At 40.0% G+C, this 24213-nt stretch overlaps 2 protein-coding genes and 1 non-coding gene across 4 annotated transcripts in view; 1 reads left to right on the forward strand and 2 right to left on the reverse strand.

Annotated features, from left to right (window-relative positions):
• Positions 1 to 239: 239 nt before the first annotated feature.
• Positions 240 to 24213, forward strand: part of LOC103518428 (neuroligin-2-like) — a gene marked incomplete at its 3' end in the record, with an annotated part of 34159 nt that continues 10185 nt past the window's right edge. Inside the window, exons 1-2 of the mRNA XM_008483491.1 lie at positions 240 to 348; positions 2455 to 2607. Of these exons, the coding sequence (XP_008481713.1) occupies positions 240 to 348; positions 2455 to 2607 (262 nt within the window). The remainder of the gene's footprint in view (positions 349 to 2454; positions 2608 to 24213) is intronic.
• Positions 17049 to 19877, reverse strand: LOC103518426. Of its 2 annotated transcripts, none has more exons than XM_008483489.2 (3): positions 19761 to 19877; positions 18971 to 19138; positions 17049 to 17443 (listed from the first exon to the last, which is right to left on the reverse strand). In XM_008483489.2, the coding sequence occupies exons 2-3, from the start codon at positions 19119 to 19121 to the stop codon at positions 17325 to 17327; spliced, it is 270 nt and encodes an 89-aa protein (XP_008481711.1). In that variant the 5' UTR covers positions 19122 to 19138; positions 19761 to 19877; the 3' UTR covers positions 17049 to 17324. The 2 variants fall into 2 exon arrangements, with proteins under 2 accessions (XP_008481711.1, XP_008481709.1); XM_008483487.2 differs by having other exon boundaries at positions 17049 to 17461.
• On the reverse strand, positions 22589 to 22661 carry Trnak-cuu. The gene has a single exon. It is a non-coding gene; the product is annotated as a tRNA-Lys (tRNA).

Consider the following 24213-nt stretch of genomic DNA (forward strand, 5'->3'; position numbering starts at 1 on the left):
GATTGAAACTTTGGAATTTGTATGAATGCCGTGAATCTATTTGAATATGCAATGTGCAACGCAAGAAAAATTAGTGGAGATGTCAGCTTTACAGTTAAACAAGTTTTTCCTAGGCTGGTGACCAAACTTATCTTTCTTGGATTGGCACGGATCTTTTAGAACCTCCTTCTCACTTAGATTTCCCAACGCCTTAATCAAAAGTGAAAAAATTCTTTTCGTTAATCCACCCGGTTTAAACAATGTCATCTGCTGTTTGGTATAATTGCATCATTGTGACGTCACAGTACAACTTGAGATCATGCTCACCTCTGTGGTCGAGTGGTCTGATTCTCAACCCTGAGCCCGGAGGTGCTGGGTTCGAATTCCGGCCAGGCTGGAAGTTTTCTGACCAACTTTTTTTTGTAGAGGTTTGATAGAGCAGGGAACTTTAACTGCCAAGGTCTTATCGTCCCGGAATCGAAGACAGGATAGGAGAAAGCCAGCCGTTCCGTAAACGAACATTATCCGTTTAGGATAAAATCCGCACCGGACGGGAATCGAACCCGCGGCCTATTTTAGCAGCGCCAAATGTAAATCAACTAGTGAAGTCAGATAGAGAGAGAGAGAAAGATTAGAGAAGAACAAAGGAAATGAAAGAAAGGATGGGAGAGAGAGAGAGAGAGAGAGAGAGAGGAAAGAGATATTGAAAAAGGGTAGAGAGAAAAAAAGGAAAGAAGCTGAATCTGATTTCTAGACCTAGAGCTTAAAAATTAATTTCCCTAGAACATTTTCAATACATAGGTATATGTAGGTAATAGGTATGTGAAGTACATTTTCATTTCTCGGTACATTTCTAGTACACTGTTCGTACATAAATTGTACATCAGTGACATCACTCCTCAGAAGATAGCTACCCTACCACCTACCAGACTGGAAAAAATAAAATAATACACGGTTCGTTAAAAATTATTTTGTATTCCACTTATTCCACTCTAGTTTTTGGTCTCAAAATATCTGACATTGCCTTTTCTTAATACACATTTGTACGTTCTCTGTCGGTCTTCTATAAATTCTGTTTTTTAAGCTTCTTTCTTCACACACCGTCTCCGTCTTCTCTCTCTCCCTCCTTCCTCTCTCTCTCTTACTTCTTAACCGTCTTTTCACATCTTTCTTTTTTTATTATTTTCGCCTAAAAGAAGCATTATAAGAGGAGAGAGAGAGAGATCCCGAATGATGAATTACTTTTAGTACCAAGGAGCTAAGAAGGAGGAGGAAGAGAATACGGGAAGGAGGAGGGAGAGGAGAGAAGAGGAGGGGAGGTAAAGGAGAGGGAAGGTGGAGGGGGGAGACGCCTCCAAAATGCCGCAGTATCCGAGGGATTTTGGGAGTCTCGAAATTGACTTGGGGGGCCGCATTGTAGGTAGTCCCCCCTTTATTCCCTCCTTACCGCTAGTGGTGTGTCCACAATGGGAGCCTTCCTTTTCTTTCACTGCACCTTTTACCAATTTTATTTGGGGTCGGCGTTACCCTCCTTTATTCTCCTCCTCCATACCCTCCTATCTAATGCCTCCTCCCTTCTCCATCCCTTTTCCCACAAGTCTTACCCAACCTTATCTTGACCTCTTCCTTTCTTCCCCAAAGTTTTTTCCTTACTCCCACCATGACCTTACCAAAAATGGCATCATTTTCTTTTACGGCTCCTTCTCCCAATCTTCTTTGGGGGGCGTCACCTTCCTTGGTTCTACTCCTTTATACCCTTCTATCTCAAGCTTTCTCCAACTCTTTTCTCTCAAGACTTCCTCAACCTTGTCACCTCTTCCCTTTCCCACACAGTATAGCGGTCAAACTTTCTTGACTTAATTGGGTTTATAGGTAGCTTCCCATTTCGAAAATCTCACAATTCGCCACTGGTATCCCCCTTAGTAAGGAGGAGTCCTTACGTAGGTAATACACAATCCTGACAGGTAGGTATTACCCGCACCCCTACCCTACCCGCACCCCTGGTAGGAATTACCCCACACCCCTGAACCGTCAACGTCTGAGAGGGATTAGCCCTTCTGAGGCGTTGAACCTAAATATCACACCCAAGATGTCTTACCCCTTCTCCCTATAGGGCTTGAGGCAGACTATTCTTTTAACTTGATGTTTGTTGTAGTCATTAGGGTAAATGTGTGTGTCTTCTTGATCTTCTCTTTCTTCATTTCTTTCTCTTCTTTGTTCTTTCTCCTCTTCTTTTCTTTTTTATTCTTCATCTAATTATTGTTCTTGTTCTTCTTCTTCTCGTTCTTTTTCTTCCCTTTTTACGTTATTTCTTTTTATTATTCTCCTTATTCTTTACATTTTTCACTGAAATATCGGATGAAACACTTACCAAGATTTTCCTCTGGCCCTTACAGATATACCTGGTGCTGATTCACATCCACTAGCATGCTGACTCTTGCAAGCTAAATCATATTTCCCTATTACTTGTTTCAGAAGTGGGTCAGCCTCTGCAGAAGTACCCGGTGCTGATCTACATCCATGGAGAATCCTTTGAGTGGAATTCGGGTAACCCATATGATGGCAGGATACTTGCTAGCTATGCTGACTTTGTAGTGATTACACTCAACTACAGACTGGGCGTGCTTGGTGAGTGATTTTTATTTATTTGTTGATAGTTGATATGTATGTTAATTTTAAAAAGAAGATGGATTCTTTTCGAGATGAGTCTTTACAAAGTCACGTCAGAATCTATCAGTATATTAATTTTAGCCCTACAATAATTTTAGTACTTTGAAAAGGAAGAAGACGAAGAAGAAGAAGAAGAAGAAGAAGAAGAAGATACTTAGTCAGGACTAAAAATGTGGACCCTGCTTGAGCGGGAAAAGACGGAGTAAAAGAAGATTACGAAGAAGAGGCAGAAGAAGGAAGAAGAAAAAGCGCAAGATGAACCTGTAAAAAACTTCCTAATCTCCATACATTCTATTTTTTATCAAGAAAGTTAGCAAAGTATGCACCCATCTGTACAAAGTTCATTTTACCGACCTAAACTTTTACGAAAAAAAAGAAGTTTTCTCCTCTTTTTCCACGTGAAAAATCCTGCAATCCTGGTGGCCACCCTGGACAGGTGAAAAGTGTTCCCCTCTGCCTTCATAAATAAGTGAAGATATTCAAGCCGCAGCCTTGCACAAGGAATTTCCACCGAAATGAACGAAGAAGATGAAGGGGGAGGAGGAGGAGGAGGAGGACGAAGAAGAAAAAGAAGAAGAAGAACAAGAAGAAGAAGAACAAGAACAAGAAGGAGGAGGAGGAGGAGGAGGACGAAGAAGAACGGAAAACGAAGGAAGACAAGACAAGAAAGTGGAGTAGGAGAAGGAAGAGAATAAGAAGCTGTGAATATTGAACAAATTAGGTAGGTACATGGGTACTGATTTTCTTTAACCACGATCGAATAAACTACGGACTAAAAAATTCCCGGAGGGACGGGCCCAGCTTGTTAAACTCCTCTTTCGCGTCCAGGCCCTTAGAAATACCTGTGAAATAATTCGAAAAATGTCTGGTAGCCCTACTTTATCCGTAACGAATTCGAGTTGAAAATGTTGAAATATATTTAGGTGGGTCCCTTTACTCCCTTTGAAGTAATATTCTTCGTAGGTGGTCAAGGGAGAAAGACTAAATACCACCACTGGTCGTTTTATCCGTAATGAATTCGAGCTGAAAATGTTGAAATATTTAGGTGGGTCCCTTTGAAGTTCATTGTTGGTAGGTGGTCAAGGGAGAAAGACTAAATACCACCACTGGTCGTTGTTCAGGAACAACCCACCTGAAAGTAACACAAAATGCCTTTACCAAGAAATAAAGGCTGAAACTTCACAAGCTTGTGACGAAATAACACAGGAAAATTGCACGTAAGCCTTTTTCTTTTGAACTCTGATATACCTACATTACAATTTCCCTTCTACCTCCCTCTCCCTCCCTTTCTCTCCTTCTTATTTCTCCCTCCCCCTCCACCTCTTTCGCCGATCTTATTCCCGTCTTTCTAATTTTCGCTCTTTTTCTTTCTATCCATTTCTATCCCTATCTCTCCCTCTACCTCCCTCTTTCTTTCTCTCCCTCCCTCGTTGTCGTCTATCTAATGTCTCCTACCTACATTACCTACCCTTTCTTTATTGGAGACAAGTACCGGTATTTTCTTAAGCGTCTTATCGGTAATTGGAAATTTATATTTGAGTGATCAAAGTGGAATTATGAAACTTAGGTCGCCTACATTACCTACCCTTTATTTATTGCAGACAAGTACCGGTATTTTCTTAAGCGTCTTATCGGTAATTGGAAATTTATATTTGAGTGATCAAAGTGGAATTATGAAACTTAGGTCGTGGTTATGTACCGAGTTGGGTTGGGTTCGGACTGGTTGAGATAGGATATTGTTTCTACAGTTTGGCATGGGAGTTAGCAAAATTTACCACTCCCATTTGTAAAAGAATTTCTCATACTGATGCCCTTTTGTAAAACAATTTTGGAGGGATAAGTGTGGTGTGGGGTATTGGAATTCAATTTGATCTTTAATCAGTTTTATCAAAGGGAAAAGTTTGCATCTTCCAACGCATTTCCTTGATTATTGAATTAATCAAAATCCAAAAGGGCAATAAAGAAAGGGGGACCCAAAGCAGGAGAATATAGATAAAAAGGTGCCTAAGGATTAAAAGATAAAGGGATTTCCAAAGGGGAAATACATCTAGAATAGGAAAGAGTGCTGATGGAAGAATCGAGGGGTTGCCCCTGCTGGAGAGAGAGTGAGAGAGAGAGAGAAAAGGAAAGGGAGAGAGAGAGAAATATTATTTTCTCAATGTGAAAAAGTTTTGTAAGAAAATTTGTCTTTGACTTACAGCAGAAATTAGGGGCGGTCTCTCTCCCTCCCTCCTTCTCTCTCTCTCCCTCTCTCCCCACCTCTCTCTCTCTCTCTCTCTTTGAGTCTTTGAGTTAAAGTTTTTAATCAATTCACTGAACTTGAAATGCTCAAGTTATTGTATTATAGACTTACCTACAGAGCGGTTCAACATTCAACATTTTCTGATAACCATATCCACAATCCTAAACTGTCCTAAAGTAAAAGACTTTGTACATACTCTGATACCTACAACAACCCTAAAGTAAAATTCTTTGAGGCTTTCTTCAAGTGGTCAACGAGGTTGTCCCAAAAGAAGAAGAGTGGAATTCCGTTTTCTATTCAAGGGGGAAAAGTCCAATTTTCCTCCTCTTCGCTAAATAAGAATGCGGGAAGCCAGCCTAGTTAGCTTACTTGGTAGTGCGTCTGCCTTGTAAGCGCTAGGCCGCGGGTTCGATTCCCGCCCGGGGCGGGGGCGAACTCTATCCTAAACAGATAAGGTTCGCTCTCAGAAAGGCTAGCTTTTTCCTATTCTGTACTTCTTCTCTCTTCGATTTCCGGACGATAAGACCTCCGTTGTTACAGTTCCCTCTATCAAACCTCTTTTTTAAAAAAAAAAAAAATAATAATAATAAAAAGAATGTGGGAAGTGCTGAGAGGTCCGCGGGAAATCATGAAATTCAATAGTGGTTTGTGGCTTGGGCAAGTTTGGGAATCGCATGATATTAATAAAAATTGGTTATTTAGCGAATTGAGAAAAAAAATAAACTAAAAATGTAGGTACTGGGGGGATCACTCTGAAAAATTTAGGTACCTACCTACTAGGTACGTACTGAAAATTTCGATAAATATGTTGAAATGTGCTCATTTGCTGATCATAGTAAACAGGTAAACAAACGCCAATCCAACGCTCACAGCATTCTTCATTACTTTCATCTTCTTCATTACCTTTACTTTTCCAAAATAAATAACCTTCATTACCTTCAACCTTCTCACATCCTCTATCTCTATCTCACAATAACCCGACATAACCTTTGTCAGCCTCTAACCAATTGCCAAAGCAATTAAAAAAGGGTATCAATTCAAATTCCCCCTCTATTCTCTTTATCTTCCCCTCGAATTCTCCCCTCTATGTAGATATCTCTCTCCCTCTCTTCCCCAATCTCTCTAAATTCCCTTTCTTCCTCTATCTTTCCCTCCCTCTCCTCCTCTCACTCTATCTTCTTTCTCTCCCTCTCATATCTTCCCTTATCTTTCCCCCTCAATTCCCCCCTTCTTCTGTATCTCTCTCTGCCTTCCCATTCTTCCCTCCTCTTCTCGTATCTCTCCCTCTCCATCCTTTTTTTCCCTCTCTCCCTTTGTAGCCTATAGGTATCTCGCCCCTCTCCCTCTCTGCCTCTATCCACATCTCGGTCTCCCCTTTCTTCTCCTCGTCCTCTCTGTTATCCCTTCCCTCTCTTCTCCTCTTCCCCTTTACCTTCCCCCTCCCTTTCTTCCTCTCGTCCTCTATATTATGCCTCCTGTCTCTTCTCCCTCCTCTATCTCTTTCCCTCCCTCCCTCTTCTATCTATTTCCCCTCTCCCCCTCCCTCTCTCCCAGTCTAGGGCGTTATCTCTGGCGCAATGGTATAATTAGAGGTTCATAAATTAGCATTTTGCTCTCAGCAAACGTTCACAAATAAATAACCTTTTTAACACTCTCGATGCTCTGTGACCTTTTTTTGCCAGGGCACATGTGTTCCTTTTGGAATGGAATGTACCGTTTAGCAGCGCTAAATGTAAATTAACTAGTGAAGTCAGATAGAGAGGGGGAGAGAGAGAGAGAGAGAAAGGAAAGAGCTGATATTGAAAAAGGGTAGAGAGGAAAGAAGCTGAATTTAATTTCTAGACTTCTAGAGCTTAAAAATTAATTTCCCTAGAACATTTTCAATACATATATGTAGGTAATAGGTATGTGAAGTACATTTTCATTTTTCGGTACATTTCTAGTACACTGTTAGTACATAAATTGTACATCAGTGACATCACTCCTCAGAAGATAGCTACCCTACCAGACTGGAAAAAATAAAATAATACACGGTTCGTTAAAAATTATTTTGTATTCCACTCTAGTTTTTGGTCTCAAAATATCTGACATTGCCTTTTCTTAATACACATTTTGTACGTTTTTTTTCTTTTTTTTTACGGTGTATGGAGTTGATAAAAATGGTGCTCTTAACAAATTAAGGTTAAATATTTTTTTAATGTACCCATTTCCAGCTGACTGAGTATATGAAACTCAGGGAAAATATTTTATTATTATTATTATTATTATTATTATTATTATTATCCCAAAGGAGAATATAGATAAAAGGTGCCTACGGATTAAAAGATGAAGGGATTTCCAAAGGGGAAATACATCTAGAATAGAAAGAGTGCTGATGGAAGAATGGAGGGGTTGCCCCTGCTGTAGAGAGAGAGAGAGAAAAGGAAAGGGAGAGAGAGAGAGAGAAATATTATTTTCTCAATGTGAAAAAGTTTTGTAAGAAAATTTTGTCTTTGACTCTTTGAGTTACAGAGAAATTAGGGGCGGTCTCTCTCCCTCCCTCCTTCTCTCTCTCCCCCCACCTCTCTCTCTCTCTCTCTCTCTCTCTCTCTCTATCCCTCTCTCTTTGAGTCTTTGAGTTAAAGTTTTTAATCAATTCACTGAACTTGAAATGCTCAAGTTATTGTATTATAGACTTGCCTACAGAGCGGTCCAACATTCAACATTTTCTGATAACCATATCCACAATCCTAAACTGCCCTTAAGTAAGACTTTGTACATTCTCCGATACCTACAACCCTAAAGTAAAATTCTTTGAGGCTTTCTTCAAGTGGTCAACGAGGTTGTCCCAAAAGAAGAGGAGTGGAATTCCGTTTTCTATTCAGGGGGGGAAAAGTCCACTTTTCCTCCTCTTCGCTAAATAATAATGCGGGAAGTGCTGAGTGGTCCGCGGGAAATCATGAAATTCAATAGTGGTTTGTGGCTTGGGCAAGTTTGGGAATCGCATGATATTAATAAAACTTGGTTATTTAGCGAATTGAGAAAAAAAAAAATAATAATAATAATGAACTAAAAATGTACTGGGGAGGGATCACTCTAAAAAATGTATGTTTTAAGATGGATTTTTAAAACAAAGCAGCATCAAATTATTGAACTATGCATATTCTGAAACCATCAGATCAAAAGAAGAAAAAAGTGGCCGGCCTACTTAGCTTAGTAGTTGGTAGTGCGTCTGCCTTGTAAGCGCTAGGCCGTGGGTTCGATTCCCGCCCGGGGCGGATTTTATCCTGATGGGAGAAAGAAATGAAATAAATAATAAAATAAACTATACCTAAATATACAAAATATCCCAACTAAGGGGCGGGATTAATGCCTTGGGCATTCTCTTCCTTTTAGACCTTTTCTTTGAGGCTTTCGATTCCTTTATATTAGGGGCCTAATGTCATGTTTTAAGATGGATTTTTAAAACAAAGCAGCATCAAATTATTGAACTAGGTATGCATATTCTGAAACCATCAGATCAAAAGAAGAAAAAATACCACAGATTAGGTGGTTTCTCTCTTTTCTCTTTTTCACACAAAAGTCGACATAACTCGCAACTTTTTCAACAAAGCATGAAGATCACGGGTGTTAAAGTTTAAACTTGAGCATAAGCATCACACAAAAGTCGACATAACTCGCAACTTTTTCAACAAAGCATGAAGATCACGGGTGTTAAAGTTTAAACTTGAGCATAAGCAGAGCTTGACCAGAATATCCCCAGACCTGATTAGGTTGGTATTACTCTACCTAAAGTTTCTCCCTTTTCTCTTTTTCACACAAAAGTCGACATAACTGGCAACTTTTTCAACAAAGCATGAAGATCACGGGTGTTAAAGTTTAAACTTGAGCATAAGCATGAATATTTCGTTAGTACAGTAAGTTAAGCAGTGGTGTGTGGGTGTGGTGTGTGGATGTGGTGTGTGGGTGTGGTATGTGGGTGTGGTGTGTGAGTGTGGTGTGTGGATATGGTATGTGGATGTGGGTGTGGTGTGTGGATGTGGTGTGTGGGTGTGGTGCGTCATCCATGGAGGCTAGGGAAGCACTGCTTTCCTCCCTCTCAATTTTTCTCAGTCCCTCCTTTCTTCTTTCTTTCTTTTTCTTCGCCTTTTCCCGTGTTCAGACGGGGACGGCGTTTTTCGTCAGCCTCTCAATCAGCCCTAACTAGGGTGTCCCTCCTCCTACTCTCTCAGTCCCTCTTACCAGGGCCGTATTTAGAGGGGGACTGAGGGGACTCGAGCTTCATTTTCTCCTGTACTGTTAGGACAGACTCCCAAAATTTGAAGCATAACTTCCCCTTTTGGAAATATGACGATACGCCACTGAAGTCTGGTTTAGGATACTGTATGTAGAGCAACACAAAAGTCGGTAAGTAGAAAATTATAGACAGCCAACACGAGGGGAGGGGTGAAAACAGGAGGGCAGGAGGAGATCAAAAACAGGAAGAAGGGAAGGGAGGAGGAAGATGACGGCAAAGATAGAGGAGGAGGAAAACGGAAAAGGAGAGTAAGAGTGAGGTACACACTACATGAAGGAAGGTAGAAGAAAAGAAAATGGATGGAAAATAGAAAGAAGAAGATTAAAGGGAGGGAAAGTGGGAAAGGAATAGAAAAGGGAAGAGGAGGAGGAGGAGGAGGAGAAGAAGAAGAAGAAGAAGAAGAAGAAGAAGAAGAAGAAGAAAAGGGCATGATAAAAAAAAGTCAACACAGCTTTTTTTCGTCTATAAAGTACGATTTGGAGAAGAAACTACCTACCTATAGTAAAAAGAGAAAAATGGGGGAGAGAAAGAAAAGGGGAGATAGAAAATGGTGGAGAGCTCTTCCATTTTCTTCGTGTTTTAAAAAATAACGGAAAAGTAGGGTAAGTGTACCATTTATTCGCCCACCTAAAAAACGTACCATTTATTGGCCCACCTGTACCATACGCCACATAAGTCTGAATGTCTCCTTCAGAGTTTCCGAGAAGGAAAAGAACAAATATATGGCCTCTTCTATCCTCTTTCTTTTTCTTTTCCTGACTTTACGTCTATTCTTCTTTATTTCTCGCTCTCTCCCTCTCTCTCTCTCTCTTTCTCTCTCTCTCCCTCTCTCTCTCTTCCTCCCTCTCTCATTTCTATTCCTCTTCTTTTTCTATCCTCCTCAAATATGAACCACAGTATTCTATCTCACAGGATACTTTACTAACCCCAGACTGTCTCCTACAGAACAACAGATGCTCTTGAAATAAGCCTGTAAAATAAAAACCTAAATCATCAGACTCCAAGGTCCATATTGTGGGAGTTTTAAAGAGAACACCAGGAAAAGGAATGAAGATAGAGAAGGGGACGAACAAAAAGCAAAGATTAAAGAAAAGAAGGAGGGAGAGAGAGAGAGGGAGGGAGAGATATCTTCTATGACAAATGTATGAGGAAAAGGAGGGAGAAAGCATGTATGAAGGAAAGGAAGGAGGTGGAGGAGAGAGAGAGAGAGAGAGAGAGAGAGAGAGAGAGAGAGAGAGAGAGAGAGAGAGAGAGAGAGAGGGGAAAATTAGAGGGAGAGAGAGACAAGTGACATTTTGATAAACAAGAATGTTTAGCAGAGATAAAAAGGGAGGGAGGGAGGGAGGGAAGAAAAGGAGGAGGCTATTTTATATTGTTAATGAATTTGATGAGGAGGAGAAAGGGAGAGAGAGAGAAATGGGAGTGAAAGGGAAAGAAACACTGATGGACATCTAGATGACGGACTAGGAGCCAGAGAGAGAGAGAAAAAGGGTGGGAGAGAGGAGGGGAAATCAGAAATAATGAAAAGAGATTTAAGTTTATTTACAAAAGGATCTGGGATGGAAGAAGGAAGGGAGGAATGGGGGAGAAGAAGGAGAGAAAGAAGAAGGAGAGGAAGAGGAAGAAGGAGAGGAAGAAGAAGGAGAAAAAATAGTCGGACGAAGAAGATGAGGGAAAAGAACAAGAAGGGCAAAGAAGAAGAGTAGGAGGAGGAGGAGGAGGAGGAAGAAGAAGAAGAAGGAGAATTAGGAATGAGATAAAGAGGAGAAAGCAGGAAAGATTAGGGAGGTATTTTGTGTGAGATGATGAAGGGAAAAAAAACCTTCGTCCAAAACAATGAAGAGAAAAGACAGATTAATAAGGGATGAAGGGAGTGAGAGAATCAGACAAAGGGAAAAAGGAAGAAGGACGGAGATATGGGAGGGAGAGAGAGAGGGATTTTTAGATCGGAAGTAAGACAAATAGGTAGGTTCCTAAGTAATAAATTTATCAAACAAACCTCTTTGAATTGTGTTCTTTTTTTTTAAAGAGGTTTGACAGAGGGAACTGTAACTGTTTGACAGAGGGAACGAACATTATCCCATCAGGATAAAATCCGCCCCGGGCGGGAATCGAACCCGCGGCCTAGCGCTTATAAGGCAGACGCACTACCAACTAAGCTAACTAGGCTGGCTTGAATTGTGTTCGATTCAAGAATGTATACTTATTTTCCTTCCGATAAGCTGACTATAGGTATCACTATACTGACCAATGATAAATTGACCATTGACCGATGGAAAATTGACCATAGCTCCAATAGAAAATGGATGGAGATGTGGTCGATTTTCCTGTGGTCAGTTTCCCGAACGGAAAATACCACCTTTTCTTAAATTGGACACCAAAATCACCAGCTGCTTCTCCTTCTTCTAAGTTCTTCTTCTTCTCCTTCTTTTTCTTCTTTCTTCTTCTAACTTCTTCTTTCCCTCCTTTTCCTTCCTACCTCTTTTATTTAACCGTCCCATTTTTTACACCAAAATCATCATTCTTTTTCCCTTTTTTACTTTTTTTTCTCCTTCTACGTCTTCTTTTCGTCCTATTCTTCCTCCTCTACTGCTCCTCTCCTTCGTCTTCTTGTTCCCCTTTCTCCTCTTCTTCTTATGCTTCTTATTCCTCTTTTCATTCCTTTTCTTCTTCTCCTTTTTTTCGTCCTCTCTATTTCGCTCTCTAATTTCGACGTAATTTTAAAGAGACATCAGACAGAGACAGAGGAAGGAGGAAGAGGGAGAGGAAGAGAAAAAAAGTTCTCAATCTGTATACTTGTTAAACAGCGCATCACACTTGCATTAGAGAGAGAGCGAGGGAGAGAGAGAAAGAGAGAGAGAGAGAGACAGAGTGAGAGAGAGAGAGATAGAGAGAGAGGGGAAAGAGAGAGAGGGGGAAGAGAGAAAGAGAGAGAGAGACAGAGAGAGAGAGGGAGGGAGGGAGAGAGAGAGAGATAGAGAGGAGAGAGAGATTATAACGAGTTCGCTGATGGTATAATGAGCTTTTAAAAGGTTTGCCAACTTCAATTCAGACGAAAAAGCATGATGGTAACAACTCTCTCTCTCTCTTATTCTATCTCCCTCCATCCTTCCCTACTTCCCTATGTCTCTCTCTCTTTCTCTCTTTCCCTCCCTCTGTCTTCCTATCTCTCTCCCCCCTCCTTCTGTCCTGTCGTTCTATGTATTTCTCGCTCTCTCCCTCTTTCTTGCTCTTACTTCTTCTCTCAGAGAGATTATAACGAGTTCACTGATGGTATAATGAGCTTTTAAAAGGTTTGCCAACTTCAGTTCAGACGAAAAAGCATGATGGTAACAACTCTCTCTCTCCCTCTCTCTCTTATTCTATCTCCCTCCATCCTTCCCTACTTCCCTATGCCTCTCTCTCTTTCTCTCTTTCCCTCCCTCTATCTTCCTATCTCTCTCCCCCCTCCTTCTGTCCTGTCGTTCTATGTATTTCTCGCTCTCTCCCTCTTTCTTGCTCTTACTTCTTCTCTCTCCCTTCCTCCTTCTCCATTAATGATGCTTGGGGCATTCTCTTCCATCCAACCCCTAGTCATGTGTTAAACATGACTGCCAGATCATCAAAATCGGACAAGCAGTAAAATTGTCGAGAAGTTTTCGGTGAGATACCTACTTCGTGTGGAACACACAGTATAAACATGGTACACTGAGAAAAAAATGGTGACAGGGTACCACAAGTTTAGGATGGAAGAACTCTACATATTGGGTTACTTCCCCTGATTTATGCTGTTTTAATGCTATATTATAGTGTCGAGCTTCCCGATATAGAGTTCAATATTAGAGTGGTACACTGAGAAAAAAATAGTGACAGGGTGCCACAAGTTTAGGATGGAAGAACTCTATTACATATTGGGTTACTTCCCCTGATTTATGCTGTTTTAATGCTATATTATAGTGTCGAGCTTCCCGATATAGAGTTCAATATTAGAGTACCGGAACCCAGTCACCCGATTAGGCTGCCCGCACCCTAGTTTTTTTCTCAGTGTACATTCTATTCTATTCTATTCTATTCTGTACTATTTTATTCTATTCGCACCCTAGTTTTTTCCTCAGTGTACATTCTATTCTATTCTATTCTGTACTATTCTATTCCTTCTCACTGGTGCTGTTGGTGTACCTAGTTTCAAATCAAAAAATGGCACTTATTTTTATAGTACCTATTTCCCTACAGTTTTCAATTTTTTAATTTACCACCTTTAGATTCCTTCATTATTCTATTCTGTACTATTCTATTCCTTCTCACTGGTGCTGTTGGTGTACCTACTTTCAAATCAAAAAATGGCACTTATTTTTATAGTACCTATTTCCCTACAGTTTTCAATTTTTTAATTTACCACCTTTAGATTCCTTCATTTTAAATTCACAATTCATTTCATTTTTTTTTTCTATCCTCCCTTTAGCAAAATGGGACTCTGGACTCTGGGATGAGGGAGGAGAAGAAGGAGGAGGAGGAGAAGGGGAAGGAGGAAGAAATAACAACAGAATAATATAAGCCCTCATTTTTTCTTTCCTTTTTTTTTAAACTTTTTTTTAATAATTTCAAGTTTATCCAGAATTTTTTGTATTTCTTTTTATTAATATTATCTTTTCCTCCCTCTTCCTCTTGTAAGTCCTTGTTTAGGACTCTGGACTCTAGGATGAGGGAGGAGAAGAAGGACGAGGAGGAGAAGGGGAAGGAGGAAGAAATAACAACAGAATAATATAAGCCGTCATTTTTTCTTTCCTTTTTTTTAACTTTTTTTAATAATTTCAAGTTTATCCAGAATTTTTTTGTATTTCTTTTTATTAATATTATCTTTTCCTCCCTCTTCTTCTTGTAAGACCTTGTTTGTCTTGCGGGGATTTTACTTTTATTTTAGGTATTTTCTCCCGCTGTTATGATTATTGATGCTTATTTTTGTAGACCAGGGCTGTCCAACCCGCGGCCCGCGAAAGCCCTCGAAGGCCCGTGTAGAACCCTATGAACTCCAAGCTGACCCTGTTTTTCAATGCCAAACAGCTTCTTAATAGGCCCACATTTTAGGACCGGCGCGGCGTTTTTCAAGCTTCTTGATAGAGAATTAGAGATCGATTTCCAAACCCGAGAACTCTAGGACTGAAGTTTACAATGTTTACATCAATGTTCGGTAGTTCATACATGTGCGAAAGTGCTTTTTCGACTATGAAGCATGTGAAACGTCAATTCAGAAACAATCTTTCGGATGTGTCTCTTGCTCACCTTCTACGTTTGTGTACCGAAGACGTGAATGTCGATATTCACAAACTTGTGTCACCTGCAGCCTGCAGTGTCCACAGAAATCACACTAATGTCATCTTCAGTCATCATATGTCAAGTTTTCATAATAAATAATTATTATAATTTATACTTAATAATATACTGATATTACAGTATAATTTATACTTACTTGTGGCCCTCGGGCGCACAAAGGTTGGACAACCCTGTTATAGACTCTCATTTTTTTTTTTTAGTCTTTTCAATCTGGTTTGCAAATACCTATTGTTACCGCGTCCTCCCTGTTATGAGGGCCTCAAAGTTTCAGGACTTTGAAAAACCTATAGTTACCTAATACAAAGGTACAGGGATATATTACTCCAGCCACTCACTGTCAGGTAGACCTGACAGGTACACCTGATCAGGTCCGCCTGTCAATTCCATCTGATAGTATGTGTGCTCATCAGATATCAGTCAGACCTTGCAGGCGGACCTTTTCAGCCATATCTGCCATCAGGTCTACCTGATAGTGAGTGGCTGGCCTAAGGAAGTAGGTTACAAAGGATGCATTAAGCTTCTACGAATCTGATGCTCCTGATAAGGTACTACATACTTGGTAATTGGTAAGAAACTAATGGTTTTATTACTCAGTTTCCTCAGAATACTCATGTCTTCTCTTATTTTGCTGCTCATTAGAATTCTGCTAATAGGTAATATGATTTACTAATAAAATTCCAAATAAATTCTTCAGGGTTCCACCTTCTAAAAAGCCTTCAGCAACCACAGCCCTGGTTTTGACACGGTTGGCACGACTGGTACGCTCGGTAGCAGTTCTGGTCCCGTGGTCTCTTCAGGATACTCTTCTGGCAGGTGTGTCCCGAGGGACTCCTATATATCATGATCTTGACGGGCCGTCCCGCTGTACACTGGGGGCAAGCGGGCGGTTTTGGTGGTTCGCAGGGGACGCAACACGGCCCCGGTCCTGGCGGTCCTGGACCGCAGGTCGTCTGCGAACAGAAGCGGACCTGTCGACATCAATGAAACGGGTTAACAACTGAAAAGTCGGGTTGTGTTTTCAAAATTTTGTCCCTAAAAAGCGGAACTTTTCTCTGAATAACGACCGAACCGTACATTCCTTAGGAACCTGGCCCAGGGACTTTCTTCTTCTTCTTATTCTTCTTCTTCTTCTTCTTCTTCTTCTTCTTCTTCTTCTTCTTCTTCTTCTTCTTCTTCTTCTTCTTCTTGAAAATGTTTAATAGATAGAACTGTAACTGCTAAGATCTTATCATCCCGAAATCGAAGAGAGAAGAAAGACAGGATAGGAGAAAGCCAGCCATTCCGAGAACGAACATTAACCGTTTAGGAAAACGTCCGCCCCCGCGACGGAAATTGAACCCGCGGCCTAGCGCCTTAGGTAACTAGGCTGGCTAGGGGCATTTTTGATTTGCATAAAATATCGAATCGTTTTGTGAAAAGTAACGGACTTGGGCCCAATTGCAAAACCCTGAGAAACGCGAACTCTTTTTGAGTTTGTCACAAAATACGATTGGAATTTACCTCTTACCGCTTTTTGGCGATTTTTGGTGTAATTTAACAATATCTCGGGAACGGTATAAGCTAGAGACTTGAAATTTGGTATGTAGTTCACAAATGTGACAAGGATGCAACACAAAACGTTTGGTTGAGATGGTTGCTGCGCTTGGCGGTATTTTGACCGCTTTTGGACAGATTTCGACCGTTTTTTGGCGGTTTTTAGATATAGCGACAAAACGGTTAGAGATATTGTAAAAGTTAGGGTAAAAGAACACTCAAATGAGCATCATTCAATAGGATAAGGAAAGTCGTGTGATGTTCACACCAGATTTTTCTCCAGATTTTTAAAATTAGAGACCAAAATTTTCGCCTGTGGCCATAAAAATTTCAATTTCGTTAATTCTGGTTTCTATAAATTGTAGCTCACAAATCTCACAATTTTCAAAAATTTCGCCTGCGGCGCTGCTCATTTCCCCCTTTTTTGTGTTAACCTTCATCCCCCCAGGATATGTGAATGTGTAGACTGTATAATGACAAACTCCAGGTTCATGCTTTTTAAAAAAAGTCTCCTGCGGAGCTGAAGATTAGAATTTCGACGAGACTGAATTTCTGAAGATTTTAGACCAAAATGTTCAAAAATTTCGCCTGCGGCGCTGTTATTATATTAAAAAAAATGCCAGTTCAATACCTATTAGGGGCCCAAAGCCAGATCAAAGAGAAATGGCTGTAGTAGTCTTGAGGTCATTATCTTGGTCAAAGGTCATTTATCTTGAAAAAATTTGGCCTGCGGCGCAGTTATTTCATGGTGCAAATGGGGGACTCAAGACCTTACCCTAGTCGGATAAAAAAGATTGAAGAAATTTAACAGGCCTGAGAACATTGCTTGGGGGGGGAAATCGGCTGCGGCGCAGTGGGAATCTTGGAAAAGTAGACTGGAAATTTTGAAAAATTGGACTGGAAAACCGGGAAAAGTCAGGGAATTTTATTTTTCCATTTTGGTAGACACCCTGTGAGTGGCTGGCCTAATAAGGAAGTAGGTTACAAAGGATGCATTAAGCTTCCACGAATCTGATGCTCCTGATATGGTACTACATATTTGGTAATTGGTAAGAAACTAATGGTTTTATTACTCAGTTTCCTCAGAATACTCATGTCTTCTCTTATTTTGCTGCTCATTAGAATTCTGCTAATAGGTAATATGATTTACTAATAAAATTCCAAATAAATTCTTCAGGGTTCCACCTTCTAAAAAGCCTTCAGCAACCACAGCCCTGGTTTTGACACGGTTGGCACGACTGGTACGCTCGGTAGCAGTTCTGGTCCCGTGGTCTCTTCAGGATACTCTTCTGGCAGGTGTGTCCCGAGGGACTCCTATATATCATGATCTTGACGGGCCGTCCCGCTGTACACTGGGGGCAAGCGGGCGGTTTTGGTGGTTCGCAGGGGACGCAACACGGCCCCGGTCCTGGCGGTCCTGGACCGCAGGTCGTCTGCGAACAGAAGCGGACCTGTCGACATCAATGAAACGGGTTAACAACTGAAAAGTCGGGTTGTGTTTTCAAAATTTTGTCCCTAAAAAGCGGAACTTTTCTCTGAATAACGACCGAACCGTACATTCCTTAGGAACCTGGCCCAGGGACTTTCTTCTTCTTCTTATTCTTCTTCTTCTTCTTCTTCTTCTTCTTCTTCTTCTTCTTCTTCTTCTTCTTCTTCTTCTTCTTCTTCTTGAAAATGTTTAATAGATAGAACTGTAACTGCTAAGATCTTATCATCCCGAAATCGAAGAGAGAAGAAAGACAGGATAGGAGAAAGCCAGCCATTCCGAGAACGAACATTAACCGTTTAGGAAAACGTCCGCCCCCGCGACGGAAATTGAACCCGCGGCCTAGCGCCTTAGGTAACTAGGCTGGCTAGGGGCATTTTTGATTTGCATAAAATATCGAATCGTTTTGTGAAAAGTAACGGACTTGGGCCCAATTGCAAAACCCTGAGAAACGCGAACTCTTTAGACTTATTAACCACCACAGACCAAGTAGCCATTTGCTGATATGTAGTTGTAGACTGTAGAGGTATGGATTATTTCTAGGAGACCTTGATTTATCTGCAACACCTAACGTACCAGAACTCATAATCTTCTGATCCTCTTGAAAATCCTAATGAATAAGTAAGGCCAGCCACTCACTTTCAGGTAGACCTGACAGGTACACTTGATCAGGTCCACCTGTCAGGTTTACCTGAGTGTGTGTGCTCATTAGGTATCAGGTAGATCTGACAGGCGGACCTGATCAGTCCTACCTGTCAGGTCTACCTGATAGTGACTGGCTGGCCTAACGTAACGCACATAATCTAATCCTCTTGAAAATTCTAATGAACAAATAAGAAATATTGAACAAGTCCGATTTCGAACTTTGACTATCAAATGATGCTAATTTCACTTCTTTGAGAATGAGGACTCAAATTGACCTTTAAATACACCAGTAAGACGACGATTTTGTGAGATCGATGAAAAATGTAATGTTGGATGGAGTTCATTAAATGATTGTTGATTTTGAAATTACCTGAAGTTCATATGACGTAAAAGCTTCATTCGTGAGGGGTTGTGTTTTCAAAATTCAGCCCCTAAAAAGCGGAACTTTTCTCTGAATAACGACCGAACCGTACATTCCTTAGGAACCTGGCCCAGGGACTTTCTTCTTCTTCTCCTTGAAGATGTTCAATAGATAGAACTGTAACTGCTAAGATCTCATCGTCCCGAAATCGAAGAGAGAAGAAAGACAGGATAGGAGAAAGCCAGCCGTTCCGAGAACGAACATCAACCGTTCAGGATAACGTCCGCCCCCGCGACGGAAATTGAACCCTTGGCCTAGCGCCTTAGGTAACTAGGCTGGCTAGGAGCATTTTTGATTTGCATAAAATATCGAATCGTTTTGAGAAGAGTAAGGGACTTGGGCCAAATGCAAAACCCTGAGAAACGCGAACTCTTTTTGAGTTTTTCACAAAATACGATTGGAATTTACCTTTCTGGAAGGTCCTTTTCGGGCATAGTTGGCCGCTATTCCGGTGGCGAGAGTGCCCACCCCCATGATCAACAAAATGGACGTCAGGGGCATACAAGTCAGACAGACTGGTAGGTAACATGACAGGCACATGGTCTGGTCTGAGGGGCATAAGATCCAATGTATCAGCTGAAAAGAAGAGGGCAGTATTTCAATTAAGGAGCGCCAAGTCAAGAAGTTTGACAGCGTCATTAGACTTATTAACCACCACAGACCAAGTAGCCATTTGCTGATATGTACCTAGTTGTAGAGATATGGATTATTTCTAGGAGACCTTGATTTATCTGCAATCTGCAACACTTAACGTACCAGAACTCTGATCTTCTGATCCCCTTGAAAATCCTAATGAATGAGTAAGGCCTGCCACTTACTTTCAGGTAGACCTGACAGGTACACTTGATCAGGTCCACCTGTCATTTTTAGCTGAGAGTGTGTATGCTCATTAGGTATCAGGTAGATATGACAGGCGGACCTGATCAGCCCTACCTGTCAGGTCAACCTGATAGTGACTGGCTGGCCTAACGTAACGCACATAATCTAATCCTCTAGAAAATTCTAATGAACAAATAAGAAATATTGAACAAGTCCGATTTCGAACTTTGACTATCAAATGATGCTAATTTCACTTCTTTGAGAATGAGGACTCAAATTGACCTTTAAATACACCAGTAAGCTGACGATTTTGTGAAATCGATGAAAAAATGTAATGTTGGATGGAGTTCATTAAAATGATTGTTGATTTTGAAATTACCTGAAGTTCATATGACGTAAAAGCTTCATTCGTGACGACATTGGTCCGTTGAGATCTGAATCTGAAATTCAGTCTTCAATCAGAAGCGAGCCATTTTGTCTCCAGCAGCTTTCGAGACCTTTTCGAAACAACAATCCCTTGTGAGTTTGAGGGAAAGAGAACGTAAATTGAAAAATTGAGATTTTTTAGGTAAAAAAGAGCTTTCGAGAGCCAAAAGTCCTGAATAACCGGTATGTTCGATTTCGTTCAAAGTCCAAACTTTATTGACAGGTATTTCTTTGCTATTCTTGCTTGATAACAGACTGAGGAGCTGTGTTCTTCTTTCAAATTGAATTATTGACCAAAGTTCTTGTTTGCAAATCGAATTATCGACCAAAGTTCTTGGTTGCACATCTAATTCTGATGGGGGAAAAATAGGAATATTTAAAATCGAGTGTAGTGCTCACTATGTTGAGTAGCGTAGTGTGTGTGGCTTGATAGTACGCGCATCAAGTTATGAATGGGATTGTGTGTAAATGAGGTGATAGGAGGGGGTGAGGGGGTTCTCATTGGTTATAATTTTTTTAATGAATGGAATTTTTAACCCTCTTTGTGATCAGAGGCGCGTATTTACGGTAGTATTCATACCTAGTAGAAGCGATTAACATTTTATTCTTTTCTAAAGTCCTTTAGTTTAACTCAGTTAACATTAAATTAATTTAGTTGAACACATTTGTGTTATTATGTAAGTAAGTACGAGAACTTGAGTAGACTTGCATGTCGGATGGTCTAGGTTCGTTGCTCGACCGATTTGAAGCTTTTTATCTTTTGCTTCTTTGTGAGTGGAAATTGAATAAACTGTAGAATTTAAAAAAGAGAGAGAGAGAGAGAGAGATTAAGGAAAATAGTGAGAGAGAATGAATTATTGAAATAAAAGGAGCTAAAGAAAAAGGAAAAAATAAAACTCTAATGAGTACTTGAGTAGGCTTGCATGTCGGAGGGTCTAGGTTCGATGCTCGACCGATTTGAAGCTTTTTCACTTTCTAGGTATTTTCTTTTTTTTTTCGGTTTTGTGTTCGGAATACAGAGTACACTCAGAATCGTGAAAACAACTGAGTAGCTTTTGCTTCTATCAGAGTGGAAAGGGAATAAACTGTAGAATTTAAAAGAGAGAGAGCAGAGAGAGAGAGATTAAGGAAAATAGTGAGAGAGAATGAATTATTGAAATAAAAGGAGCTAAAGAAAAAGGAAAAAATAAAACTCTAAAGAGACAAAATGAAAGTTAACGATGCAATGGAGAGAAAGCGAACGAGATACTAGACTAAGAGGAACTGGAGAAGAAAGAGGAGGAGGAGAGAGAGAAATTAAAAAAAAAGAAGAAGAAGAAGAAGAAGACGAAGCAGAAGGAGAAGAGAAAGAGGAAAAGGATGATGGAAAGAGAACTTGAAAAATGAGGAAGAGGAGGGAGGAGGATAAGGAGAGAAAGAGTGAGAAAGTCAATGAAAAAGTAGAGAATGAAAAGGAGGAGGAGGGAAAGAAAATATGGAGGAGGACAAATGAGAGAGTAAGAAGTTAAAGGAGAAGGAGGAGAAGAGGGAGGAGCTAGGATAAGGAGAGAAAGAGAGAGAGAGAGAAGTTGTGGAAGAGGAGGGAAAGAAGGCAAAGAAAAAGATGGAGGAGGACAAAGGAGAGAGTAGGAACTTAAAGGAGAAGAAGGAGGAGGAGGGGAAATGTTCTCAGCTCTATGGATGTGTCATTGGAGATGATTCTCTAATATATTGCTCTCTCAGGACCCTTGCATTATGCATAAGTATAAATCTCTTTGTAACAAAAAAAAAGTTCGAGTACTTTTCTATGTAAAATTAAAAAAAAAAAGCTCAGGGTATTCAGAAAGAGTAAAAAAAAAAGTTTAATGAAGTTTGGAGTTCTTTTGAAATTTGCATTTCAAAAGATCTTTTTTTTAGAGGGTTGTTGTTTGCATCATATTAGATCTAGGATCTTGTTATCCATAACTATTTATAAATATTGCAATAATATCAATGTACTTACCTACATTATCTGCATATCTATCTGCTATGAAGATTAAACAAGACTTCTAGTAAAAAATAAATAAAAGTAAAAAAAAAAGAGGTGAATAGATGACATTTTATTTATTTACATTTCTGTTTTTTTTTTTTTTTTTTTTTTTTTTTTTGTTTTCAATGAATTTCAAGGGGGGGGTTTTTTTTTTTTTTTTTTTTTTTTTTTTTTTTTTTTTTTTTTTTGGCATTCAATGAAATTCAATAGGGGAGTGGGAGTGGAGTTTTTAGTTCACTAGATGTTAGATGATAATTTCATCCCTTATTTCCTCATAATTATAGATACATATTTACGTCCCCATTTATACATCCGAGTGCAAAAAATCTGGGACAGTTTGCATTTACATCCTTAGGGGGGAAAAAAAAGAAAAAGAAAAAGAAAAAAAAAGATGAAAAAGGAAGATAAGCAAGCAGAAGAGTTTCAACTGCTACCTAGCGACCTACTGAAGGAGAGAAAAAAAAAGACCTCATAAAGGATTTCTTTTTGAAAAGTCTCAGCTTCCCCCACGAGCTTTTAGCCCAAACCCCCAACCCCTCATGAGCTTTTAACCCAAACCCCAACCCCTCATGAGCTTTTAACCCAAACCCCAACCCCTCATGAGCTTTTAACCCAGTAAAAAAGAAAAAAAAATGCCCGGTAGGTAAATAAATTTACAGGGTAGGTACCAACGAGAATTGACTTTCCCCAAATAAAGAAAACATAAAAGTATGTAGGTAATATTTTAAAAAGAAAATAACTAATTAAATGTTTAAAAAGATGTCAAAAAACTTCGCCCAACGTGGGGCTCGAACCCACGACCCCGAGATTAAGAGTCTCGTGCTCTACCGACTGAGCTAGCCGGGCTTGAATGATGGCAGGATACTTGCTAGCTATGCTGACTTTGTAGTGATTACACTCAACTACAGACTGGGCGTGCTTGGTGAGTGATTTTTATTTATTTGTTGATAGTTGATAATATTTATATTAATTTTAAAAAGGAGATAGATTCTTTTCGAGATGAGTCTTTACAAAGTCACGTCAGAATCTATCAGTATATTAATTTTAGCCCTACAATCACTTTAGTACTTTGAAAAGGAAGAAGACGAAGAAGAAGATACTTAGTCAGGACTAAAAACGTCGAGCGGGAAAAGGCGGAGTAAAAGAAGAAGAAGAAGAGGAAGAAGAAGAAGAAGAAGAAAGAAGAAGAAGAAGAAGAAGAAGAAGAAGAAGAAGAAAAAGCGCAAGATGAACCTGTATAAAAAACTTCCTAATCTTCATACATTCTATTTTTTTATCAAGAAGGTTAGCAAAGTATGCACCCATCTGTACAAAGTTCATTTTACCGACCTAAACTTTTACGAAAAAAGTTTCCTCCTCTTTTTCCACGTGAAAAATCCTGCAACCCTGGTGGCCACCCTGGGCAGGTGAAAAGTGTTCCCCTCTGCCTTCATAAATAAGTGAAGATATTCAAGCCGCAGCCTTGCACAAGGAATTTCCACCGAAATGAACCGACCGAGAAAATGAACCTTTGAAAATTTCGAAATTTCCATGTTGGGCAAAACGAAGCAAAGGCCTTTTGTACCTACGTTTTTTTAGAAATACCTGTGAGATAACTCGAAAAATGTCTGGTAGCCTTATAGGAAGTGTGGGTAATATGGAACCCCCTTTTGTTTTTTGGCTATAACTACCAACTTGTTTGGTATGGAAAGCTGAAATTTCAGCATAAAGTAAATGAAATTTCATCTATATTTATTTATTTTATTTTTGGTTTAGAGGAGAGGAAAAAAGAGAGAAGAGGAAGATCGGGAGAAGCTTAAAGGAGGCAAAGATAAAAAGAGAGGAGAAAGGAAAAAAGAAGAGAGGGAAGGGAGACTTTGGGAGGAAGAAAGAGAAGAGAGGGAAGGAGGAGGAGGAAAAATATTCGAGGGAGGAAGATAAGGAAAAGAGGAAGGAGAGTAAAGAGAAGAGGAGAAGGAGGAGGCGAAGGAGTAATTTTGAAAGAAGAAGAGAGAAAGAGCATTAACAGGCAAAAGGAAGGCAGGGAGAGAGAGAGAGAGAGAGAGAGAGAGAGAGAGAGGCAAAATATTAAAGCAGATTATTGCATTAAATATTTAACATTATAATAATCCTTTGGAATCCTTTGGGTTTCCCTCTCTCTATCTATCTTCTCTCTCTCCCTCTCTTTCTTTTCTCTCCCTCCTTCCTCTCTCTCTCTCTCTCTCTCTCTCTAATTTATTCCATCTTCTTAACACATTTTAGTATCTAGGTACATTTAAATAGCAGCATAGGTAGGTTATTACCTAGATATTACCATTTAACTCTGGGATTTTAATCCCTCCCTCCCTCTCTCTCTCTCCTCTCTCGTAAGTGAGAAAAATTAGGTCGTTGCGAGAGAAAGAAGTAATATAAGATTAGG

This window comes from Diaphorina citri, unplaced genomic scaffold (assembly GCF_000475195.1).
Source record: "Diaphorina citri unplaced genomic scaffold, Diaci psyllid genome assembly version 1.1 scaffold2187, whole genome shotgun sequence".
Lineage (NCBI taxonomy): Eukaryota > Metazoa > Arthropoda > Insecta > Hemiptera > Psyllidae > Diaphorina > Diaphorina citri.